The sequence below is a fragment of the Larimichthys crocea genome, chromosome XV (genome assembly GCF_000972845.2).
Source record: "Larimichthys crocea isolate SSNF chromosome XV, L_crocea_2.0, whole genome shotgun sequence".
NCBI classification, from domain to species: Eukaryota; Metazoa; Chordata; class Actinopteri; family Sciaenidae; genus Larimichthys; species Larimichthys crocea.
Window position 1 is genome coordinate 14,977,418 of NC_040025.1, and position 11,568 is coordinate 14,988,985.

The 11,568-nt window shown below is 41.5% G+C and overlaps 1 protein-coding gene across 1 annotated transcript; it reads left to right on the forward strand.

Moving 5' to 3' along the window:
• Positions 1–1,397: 1,397 nt before the first annotated feature.
• Positions 1,398–5,981, forward strand: kcna2b (potassium voltage-gated channel, shaker-related subfamily, member 2b). The gene is made up of 3 exons (XM_010746986.3): positions 1,398–1,716; positions 2,602–2,753; positions 3,311–5,981. Exon 3 carries the CDS (start codon positions 3,428–3,430, stop codon positions 4,928–4,930), a length of 1,503 nt encoding a protein of 500 aa, XP_010745288.2. The 5' UTR covers positions 1,398–1,716; positions 2,602–2,753; positions 3,311–3,427; the 3' UTR covers positions 4,931–5,981.
• Positions 5,982–11,568: the final 5,587 nt, after the last annotated feature.

Sequence of the window (11,568 nt, forward strand, 5' to 3'; positions counted from 1 at the left end):
TTACAATGATCCCTGGGGTAACATTCATCTTCTATGTACACAAAGCTTGTGGTTATGAACACTGAGTTCTAACATGAAATGTGACGTTAACATCATTCTACAAATTGTAAAATTACAGGCAACAAAGAACATGACACACCCCTCCTAATGAACTCAATCCCATATACCATACTCTCCACTCCACACTCCATACACTAAGTGCCCCATCCTGCTAGTAAAAAGTGTTATAGATGATTGCTGTGAATGTGGTGGAGCATGATGAATCATTACACTGCTGACACCCAGCATTGGATATTGGTAGCTTGGCTTTTAGCTGCCCTCCATTTAGAATTGGACTCTTTTCATTTACATTTACGGATGATGAGGGTTAGAGTCAGTGGCCATCAATCACCTTGCTTATATAAAACTGTCGATGGCTCCTCACTGAGACCTTTAGTCAGAGTGGCAAATTGGTTATCAGCTCTGTACAGAGTTACCTACTGCTGCCTTCTCTGTGGTCACATGTTGTCATCTTAATCAGTTTTTTGACATTTTGATTGGGGAAGGATTGCATATCATTTTGAACTTGTCCTTGGTGGCAGAGCAAGGAGAACACATGGTGGAGAACATGTTGTGTTTCTCATGTATTCTCTAGGGCGCTATGGAGTCGCTTTTCTTTCATGTGCCATTCCTGCTCTCTGCCTGAAGACATATCTGGGTTTTCACCTGGCCCACTTTCAAGCAAATGAGGATAATAGGGCAGGGATGACTGTCTGCAGGAAAACATTTCACCATTTGATTTGGCTGTATAACCATTGGACTCTCAGCATGAAATAGCCAGTTTTGATTGCATTACCAGAGCTTTTAGCATCATCACTCTGTGTGTGTGTGTCTGGGCAGCAATTAGTGGACTGTGATACTGTATGCAGGTCTGTAAATTATCAGAGCCTAATTAGCGACTCAACAAATTGTACTGAAGCCCGAGTGCAGGTGGTACACACATTTTAGTTGAACAGATAGGAGCCATTAAAACCTGTACACAAACCAGTCAAGCACTCATCCATAAGATATGTAAAATGGTGAACTTGACCTGATCACACATTGGTCATAAACATGCACATGTGAGCAATCTGCCAGCTCTTTATCTCTCATTTTAGTTCCGAAGTTTAGTTTTAACCTTTTTCAGCTTCCCTTACATTCTTCCAGACCAAAAGATATCCCCATATCGTTTGTGGGAGCATAGTGATGTAACAGGAAGCAGGGCAATTACAACATCTGGGAAGATGTATTTCTCATAGTGTTGTCAGCTTTCTACCTTTAAATTTTGTGTCATCCCTTCTTCTCTCCTGAGGCGCGCATGTTTTGATGAAAGCCGTTTCCACCCTGTGGTGGGCGATACTTCCCCTTTAATGTGAAGCAGTGAGGACAGGAGTGTCGGGGAAGGGGGAGCGCAGAGGGATGGGGCGAGGCGCGCAAGAAGCTCTTAGTATGCGGTGCGATGCCCTACTGCAGCCCACGCGTCTCAACTATGGTGAATTATGGTGAAATATGAGAGGCATGGGAAGAACCGGCAGCTCAGAAACAGTTGGTCGTGATGAGATGACACAGCCGCTGGACAGATTAGTCAAATAGGGAAGAAAAACAGATATGAAGGAATGGACTCACGACCTCAAGGCACCTTTTAAGACGAGACAAACTGGATAAAAATACATGCGTCTGCGCACCGAGAGAATCAGGGTGAATTCCTGCATGCCATTATCTGAAATTATGCTGTAGTCCGACAGATAATGCTATGCTGCTTTGTTTAGTGCATGGAGTCTATTGTGGCTGCCCATGATCCACACATGAGAAGGCTGCAAATGGCTTGAGCATGTCTGGCAACTGCCACTCCAAACTAACTCACCCCGCGCTTGCCAATCAACTACAGCACTACCATTGAATGTTTGAATATCTCAATGCATGAACCTGTCTGCTTTGTCTGAAATTTATGAAAAATAAAATAGTTTTTACACCAATCAAAATTCAAAACGCCATCACAGGAGCTGCGTTAATCCATGGAATGGGTTGTGAACATAAGCCTCCATTTGTTATTAATGTGCATCATTGGTGTGTTCATATGGATATTCCCCATCAGGAAGAAAAATGGTGGAAGTAAATTAGAGAATAATATATTGATGAGCTAAAACACAAAGATGCAAAGACCTTCAGGCGGAATATGGACTTGTTTGGGGATCAAACAGGTGATTTCGCTTTAGATGAATTCTGCCAAAGCATGGGCGCTTTCCGAGTAGAGATACTGACAGCAGCGCCTCCTGCAACCTCTCACCACCAGTAAGTCTCCGCAGATATCAGGTTAAAGGATTACCTTTAATGTTGTTGCAGGCGGCGACGTATTGTTATGAAGTGAAGGCGTCATATTTTGCAGCTGCCAGCATTTATAAGATTTGCATGAACGAGAATCACTTTATTCCCACCACATCATCCCCCCCCCCTCCTCACCAGCTTCAACCTGTAGCCTATCTGCATCACAACATGTATCTGCTGGTCACTGAGGCGAGGGAGGAAACTCCTGCATCCTTACGCCTTGTCCCCTCTCCCACTCACACTGCTGCGTTGCTGCAGAGCCGGAGCTTCTGGTGATATATGGCTGGCAAAAAGGAGCTGCGTTGACCGTGGGGGGCTGACTTTTTACCGGACACTTCTGCTGAGCCCGTTACGCAGTACCACCAGAGGACACACTGTTGAAGAAGCCCTATAAGAGCCAGTGCAAATAGGTAGGACTTGTTGATTTTCATTCAGATATTGTTGATGTTACTACCAAATCTCAAAAGTAAAATAATATGGCCTATCCAATCCTACATATATTCATAAGTACATAATAAACTATTAATTTGATTAGGGACTTGGTTAAGTTTTTCTCGGCTTTGGGAGTGAATGTTGGTCATATCACACATACAGAGAGAGGAAATTCATCTCAGAGATTGTATGGAGCACTCAAATCATAATCAGATTTGTTGGTTGTAATTGAACCCTGTGAGAGCTGATACAGTATGGCTAGCATATTGATCCATTGTGCTCATATGAGAGAGAGCTCATAACCTAATACACATAGACACAATGGAGCCAATTCGCTCAAATGGCTTATTTTCAACTGCCCAGCTCCTGCCTGTGTACAATTTTGGGAATTATTGACAATTTTTAGTTTTTGAATATGCATGCTCAAACTCTAAATGAATAATCAATTGTATAAGTAATAGTAGGGGTTTGTTGTTGTTTTGCTCTCATCTCCATTATTGCAGCCTTTTTTTCTGCTTTCTGTTTTGTCTTGTAGCTCTTCACAGGCAGGTCTGCCTGTACCTGAACCCACAAGCGTGTGGGGCCTTTATCTCCTTGTGGCCCAACGTGGCCCCACCCTGTCTGAAACCTGCAGGTCCCATCTCCTTCCAGCATGACGGTTGCTACCAGCGACCCTGCGGATGAAGCAGCAGCACATCCGGGTCAGCCTCATGACCAGTACAACCCAGAGCCAGATCATGAATGCTGCGAGAGGGTCGTCATCAACATCTCAGGCTTGCGCTTTGAGACGCAGCTCAAGACCCTCTCCCAGTTTCCAGAGACACTGCTGGGGGATCCCAAAAAAAGGATGAGGTATTTTGATCCTCTACGAAACGAGTACTTTTTTGACCGGAATCGACCCAGCTTTGATGCTATTCTGTATTACTACCAATCAGGAGGGAGGTTGCGGCGGCCTGTTAATGTGACCCTGGACATTTTTTCTGAAGAGATCCGGTTTTATGAATTGGGTGAGGAGGCTATGGAAATCTTCAGGGAGGATGAAGGATTCATAAAGGAGGAGGAGCGACCTCTGCCAGAGAATGAGTTTCAGAGACAAGTATGGCTGCTGTTTGAGTATCCAGAGAGCTCAGGTCCTGCTCGCATCATAGCCATCATCTCTGTCATGGTCATTCTCATCTCTATTGTCAGCTTCTGTTTGGAGACACTGCCAGTTTTCCGAAATGATGAGGAGGAGATGTACAATTTTCCATTCCAGTCCATGTCCAATACCACCTCTACCTCTGATGGCTCAACATATTTTACAGATCCTTTCTTCATTGTGGAGACCCTCTGCATCATTTGGTTCTCTTTTGAATTCCTAGTTAGGTTCTTTGCCTGTCCCAGCAAAGCTGGATTTTTTGGAAACATCATGAACATCATCGATATTGTGGCCATCATCCCCTACTTCATAACCCTGGGCACAGAGTTAGCAGAGAGGCCAGAGGACAGCCAGGCAGGCCAGCAGGCTATGTCTTTGGCTATTCTTCGTGTCATTCGTCTAGTCAGAGTGTTTCGTATTTTCAAACTGTCACGTCACTCCAAGGGGCTGCAGATCTTGGGACAGACTCTGAAGGCCAGTATGCGTGAGTTGGGCCTCCTCATCTTCTTCCTGTTTATCGGTGTGATCCTCTTCTCCAGTGCTGTATACTTTGCAGAAGCAGACGAACCACATTCCCAGTTCAGCAGCATTCCTGAGGCCTTTTGGTGGGCTGTGGTTTCCATGACCACTGTGGGCTACGGAGACATGGTCCCAACAACCATAGGAGGAAAGATCGTAGGGTCTCTCTGCGCAATTGCCGGTGTGCTGACTATTGCCCTGCCTGTACCTGTCATTGTGTCAAACTTCAATTACTTCTACCACAGAGAGACAGAGGGCGAGGAACAGGCACAGTATCTAAATATCCCAAGTGTGCCTAAAGCCAGCTCGGCTGATGATCTAAAGAAGAGTGGTCGGAGCGGCAGTGGATCCACTCTTAGTAAGTCTGACTATGTGGAGATCCAGGAGGCTGTGAATCACAGCACCGAGGACTTCAGACCAGAGGCCATGAAAACAGGAAACTGCACCCTGGCCAACACTAACTATGTAAATATCACCAAGATGCGTACAGATGTATAATGTGAGCTACTGTTAACTTCAGCTGGGGCCTACAGGGACTGTAACGGGGAGGATGAAGGTATGACTCCTGTATTGACCAACGTATGGCACCCAGTATGGGAGTCCAATGCAGATGAGTGAGAATAACCGGGAGAAAGGGTCATTAGAGGGGACCTCATCTTCTCCTACATCCTATGGCGCATATCATAGAACTGCCACCCCGTCTTATTTAAGACATTGTCAGTGTTCTGCATGGAGTTAGTCTTACCTATGTGACAGTAGTTGTCCTGCTCGCAACAGTAGCCAGATAGTAGCCTAACCAGTAATAATCAATATTAACAGTGTAAAGGGAACAATAGTTTTTACCTTCTTGCTCAAACTGCCGCCAGGAGAAGATGCACGATATCAGTAATTTAGATCAGCATTACCTTTATTTTTAAATGTCAAATGTAACTTAACATATTAACTTGATTAAAAATAGGCCATACTATCAGCACTCGTGAGCAATTTTAATCTGCTGCTCTAACTGCCAAGGTCCTGACTCAGAGACAAACAAAATCATCAAGATCACAGCTGTTCTGTCAGGGGACAACTGAAGTGAGCAACAGAGAGTGAGAGATACTAATATGATTTTGGTCGAATGGTCATTTGTTGCTTCCTGAGAAGAAGCCTTAGTACACTGGCATCCCTCCCCAGGCCCTCACTAGACATGGTCTTGTACAAGCCAGTGGCACCTGTAGAGATCAAGATGACAGTGCTGTGCTTTAATTCTGGACCACAATAGCACACCACCGTCTTTTTCCTGCCATTTTTACTTGATGAAGTGGATTTACGGATGTACCCCTTCGCCGTGAGTCTGCCTTTTTTTGTGTTCCTAGCCCATGCAGACTCTCAGACGGACAGAAGAAATGTCTCTCTAAACAGAGTGAATGTCTTTTTTTATTTATTGATGTGTGTACATTTGATTTGTAGAAATGTATGTTATTTTTAGTAATTTAGTGATGAATGTGTGACATTGAAAGAAAGATTGTGAATATTTTTTCTATAGCGTTCTGAATGAGTGCCTATTACTCCATCCATTTAACTGCACCTTTAAGTGTCTCTTTAGCCGCCACCTGGGTCCAAGTGTTTAGTTCAACACCACTGCACAGCATAAATGTTGCTGTTCTTGACTTCATAGCATTCCATGTTTGTAGAAATACTATAGACAAAATGAGATTAGAAGCAAAATAGGGTGATATTTTAGTTTATTATTTTTTGTTATTTGGTTTCTGGCAGCAAAGTTGGGGCTTTTTATGGCATCAACTCAAAAACTTTAAAATGACAGTTTTTCTAAATGCCCATGACCAAAGAAGGAACTCAGTGATCAACTACAATTAATCTTTGACATCTTTAATGTCCACCTATTGTCATACCAGCAAAGCCAGCTTTGTATTATTCAGTGTTGCTGGAATTGACCTAAGGGTGGGCCACAGCTGCCCTGATTCAGTTGCTGCCCCTCTTGTGAGTCGTATAAGCATACTGTGCTCCTGAGTAATGCATGCTGTACGCATAATATGCTTCAACCTTATATTTTACATTAGGTACTATTCATTTGAATCAATAATATATATATTTTCATAATAATTATGGTAAAAAATAACAAATGCATAGCCAGCCAGCCACTTTTGATGTCCGTTTCAGCGTCTCCCCCTGTGCAACCCCCCAAATTCTCAGTGGCACCATCTGGCCACCCAGATGCTCTCAACTGATCAAACTGTAATGCTCTCTTTCCCACATATAGATCAAAATTACTAAATGTTGCCTGTAAACAAGTAAACAACAACAAAAATATAGAAATTTGCTGCTAGGTTTTATAAATAAATTGGCAATTACCTAGCATACTGTACCCTAGGTTATAAATGATTTTCCTTTTTCGTTTTTTTTCTTTGGTACTTTTGCCATTTGAACAATCATTCCATTGGCACATTTAGCCCTTATAATGCAGAACCTAGGCTATGTGTGCTTTGTCAGCTTTTCAACAAACAGATGCTATTCTGCTATTGTAGTGCTGCATGTCCTTTCAAGTATTCACTGTAGCATGAATTAGTATGAATAATACTTAAAAAGCAAACTGCCATAAATATACTCCTATATCTGTAGAGGTACTGGCGCTATGTGCAATACACTGTATGAAGTATGGGTCATGCTTTTGCATATGCATCTTCTTGTCATTGCTCTCTGAAATATTGTGGGATCAAAACCCATAAAATATGAACCAGAGTGGGTTGTGTTCATGAGAAAAATTGTTAACTCACTAAAGGGGAAAGGGAGGGTGTGAGAGGTTTAGAAAAAACAGCAAGGTGAACAGGAACAGCTAAACCTGTGATAGATGTTAACTCTTGTAGTCAGTTGCAGTAGCGACACAGTAACTGTGTCTCTGTGAAAGCACAACAACAGCTACAATCTGCTGTCAGCCCAGTGAATGCGCAGAGATTCAAACAGTCAGTCAGTCAGACTTTTTGCTCAGCCAAGTGTATCATAATGCTCTGGGGGACTGTCTGTGCGCCCTTATAGGTCCATCACGCTCAGTGTGTAGTGCTGTCTGTGCATGTGTGTGTGTTTGTGTGTGAGAATGAGAGAGACCAAGAGATTGTGAGAAAAACAGAAAGCTTTTAGATGCACATAAGCTGAGTGTGTAGCTTTTAGAGACAATGTTATAGCAGTTATCTAAAACGCTACTCTTCTTGACTCTGGAACGACTATGGTGCTCCGTATATTCTATTCCATTCTAACACAGCCTGTGTACATATTCAACACAAGCATATAGTATATTAAAAAGACACAGCTAAAAGGAATGTCCTGCTACACCGAACAGAAATTAAATCGACAAGCATGTCTTGACTCGAGAGATAAACTGTTGTATCAGCTAAAACTAGTTACTGGGGACTGAAGAGAGAAAAGGTTGGAAGGGTTAGGGTTAGGGGTTAGGGTTAATAAAAGTAAGACAAACACTGCCCACAACCTCCTTTGCTTTGTACTCTGATGTGTACTTGCATTTTCTAAACTGTTCCACTGGACCACCTATGTGATTTTATGTGGCTTAAAAGCTCTATCTGTACTGCCGTCTTTTCCACTTGTGTTACCAAGCACACTATTGAAGTGACACTCTGTCAAGATAAAATCACTCTCTTGGAGAAACCAACAGGAAGGCACATCAGGATGATCTGAACCAAGGAAAACACATATTTGCTGTACTCCACAACAAGAGGACATTTGAATCACACACGCTGGACATTTGAACGCAGACACAAACACAGTGCACAGACACCTATCGTTCTCTCCAACTTCAAGGCCACAAAGTGGACGGACCTAAAGCCACTGCTGGTGGTGAACACAAGTAGCCATGTAAACAATGTATCTAAGACTTCTAACAGCTGCTTTCAATGATGTCTTAAAATGCCTAAAGCTTCAGCTTTAAAACAAGCTTCTGCCATGTACAGATTCCTGTGTAGCAGGGAATTGAAGTGTATGCTTGCTGAATTATTCCAAACTAAAGTTGTATAGTAGGTAAATTATCTCTTTGGTTTAATGCTCCAGGGAATAAGGATGGAAGTATGTTTAGAAATCAAAAAGGAATTATAATTTCTATGAGAACTCATTTGTGTCATCAGACACTGTATAATTTAACTGTTTGGTTGTTTTTGTTCACTGTTTTTCTATTTTAATGTTATTATGGGCTCACCTTTGAGCCTTTCACAGTGTAGGGGCTGAGATTTGACTGAAAAACACATGCAGGCCTTGGTCAAATAGATTCTGTCTGTACTGTAATTGATATATATTTATCCCCATGGAACCACCTCCACTTCCTCTACTTCCTCTAACTATTTGCTAGTCTTAAATGTGTGTGTATGAGGTTCAGATAATTCTCAGCTTCTTCACTGTGTTGCAGTCGTGGTGGTACTCAGCTATCTGTATAAAGTCTGTGTTTTTTCTACGATTGTAAGGGAAAAGACTTAACCAAGAGGTTCTTATACACAAAGGAAATATGGATCTGAACGCTTGCCATGCAGTGAATATAAACTGATTCACAGAGAATATCTAAGATGTACTTTTATCATTCAGAATGATTGTAAATTATAAAACTATTATGAATAATAATGGTCATGATGATAATATCAATAATAACATCTTTATGATCACCTGAAGCTACTGTTGTCTTTCTCCTGTGATGTAATTGTGATGATTTAGGCAAACGTATAAATGAGTTTGTCCCATCAAGGTCTTTATATGATCACGCAAGAGATTTTCATCCATGTTTTTAAAATTAAGAAGAAAATGATTCAGCAAATTTTAAATGACAACTGTTTAGTCTAGTTACAACATATTACTGTGGATCCTATGTTTAAAGGCAGCAAACTGTATAGTTTGTAAAATATCCAAATCTAATTTTCTGAACAAAACCAGGAGAAAGAAACCCTGAACGTATGCAAGTATACGATATAAATTAATGAAAGCACCAGTGAACCAGCCATTTTCATGTCCATTACAGAAGGTATATTTGAATCAACTATCGACCCTTGTTTTCTCAATGGTATGGTCTCCCACTCCTCTTTTTAAGTGAATTGTATGCTCTCTGTGGTCTCCTGAGAAAGTGAAGTGGTTTATTTATAAAACCATCAAGGGAGAAAGTAAGGCAGAGAGAGGAGAGCAAAAACGCTCTTGACTCCTGGTTCAACCTAGAGTGGGACAAGTACAAACATCCTCTATATCAGTGCCATTTCATAGATCCTAACACTTCCCCTGTCAGCTGGAAATGTTTGTTTCTCCTCTGGTTGTCTCTACTTTCTGCTCTCATCACTGCTGCTTGAGGTTGTCCTCGCTTTTCCTCTCTATTATTTGCCCGTCTCATATTTCAATTTCCACACATTTTCTCTTGTGTTCATCTCTCTCTATCTCTGCCCCTCCAGCAGCACTAAGCACCAAAGTAATGCACAGTGGATGATCTGATTCTCCTCAGACATATATTAGCAGGGGTATAATGCTCCCTCTGGCCGTCTCAGTTGGCTGAGTTCCGGTATGTCAGCTGAGGACAGTAGCCAGGCAGCTTTCCAGATAACTAATGTGCATTGATCCACTGATTGCTGTTTGATTAGCTATGTATTAAACAGGAGCTTTGCTCAAGTTCTCAAACAGTCAATATTCCAACTCTCTCACACATCTGTGGTATATCCCATCTTACAATGTGTGTGAGGTTGATCCTGTTGTCGTCCTGGCTTTTATTTTGTAGGCAACGTTTATAAAATGATTTAAAGCAGCCACAAGAAAATAATAAAATTAATATATTGCCAATAGGTTTTTCTCCTTGGGTCTGTCATTTTGATGGACACAAGTGCATGTGTTTGCATGCTGTATGAGGCAATATCCAATAGACCAAGTGAATGGTTCACATACTATGAACATTTGAGTTGATTTGTAACCTAATACACAGCCCAGTTAATGGCCTGTCAACCAAGACCTTCTTTATAGCGCACCAGGTTCCATAGGGGAAACCTGTGTACGTACTGTGTGCACATACATTTATGTGTGTGTGTGTGTGGAGGAGGGGAAACCCTTTTTTCATCATTCCTCTCCAAGCAGTGGAAGCCCTCTATATCCACTTTTTCTATTTATAGCACACAGAGCAGGTTTCCCTTCTCTATAGGGAATACCCTCCTTCTTTCTTAAAATAGCTTTGTTGCCAGAGGACTGTGTATTTTCATCATAAGCGTGGAGGAAAATTAACAGGATTTTTTTTTTTAATAGAATAATGCAAACAGCAATATAAAAACATATTTTCATCAAATATATATCAGATGCAGTGACAATGCGTGGCTGAACCTGGGAATGAATAGGGAGTAGGGTTTAGACTTTGAGGAGAGGAGAGATGGACAAATGAGAAAAGAAAAACACCACTTGGGAGTTTCAGCCTGTCGATGTGTTTAATGAGCTGAATTGATGTATGGGTTTGGCCTACATTCTGTAGGCTGCTCTCCATCATATACTTTTATTTACCGCCGAACACAATGCTTTATGGTATGAAAGAGCTGTTCACCATTTAGAATTAGTGGCACTCTCATTTAAGCGTTTTTAATTTATGACACTCATATTATTTGAATACTGATGCTCATATAAATAATACTTAAATATAACAAGACCACTTTTACAGATAATGCATAGCATTTTGGCATTCAATCTTTTATTTTATCTTATTTCTGTTACACTGGCTGTTAGTACAGCAGATTTGGACAAAAATACATCCATATATGACATATATGGAGAAGAAAAAGGAGACCTACTGCTGTTAATATTTTCAGCCATGCTGTTTCTTTACTGTACTCCATCTGTCTTTATCGCAGCTAGCAACGCATTTAAGCATGTGGAAGCAAAACACACAAGGCACAGAGTAACATGTTGAGAGGAATGACAAGCTGATCTGCATAGTATAGCCTACCAAGGAGCAGAGGTATACGTAATGAGCCCCATTCTTCATTTTTAGAATAAATATTGCTGCATAAAAAGACTTGAACAGCATTATAAGTACTGAGGCTCTGTTACACTTGAGATGACCTCTGTGCAGGCTGCAGAAAAGTTTGACGAACAGCATGACGTCTGTTGTGCTGCCTTATGCAAGCAGTGAA

Excerpts from the sequence above, each read along its gene's own strand:
- kcna2b (XM_010746986.3), top strand. The coding sequence starts at position 3,428 with ATGACGGTTGCTACCAGCGACCCTGCGGATGAAGCAGCAGCACATCCG.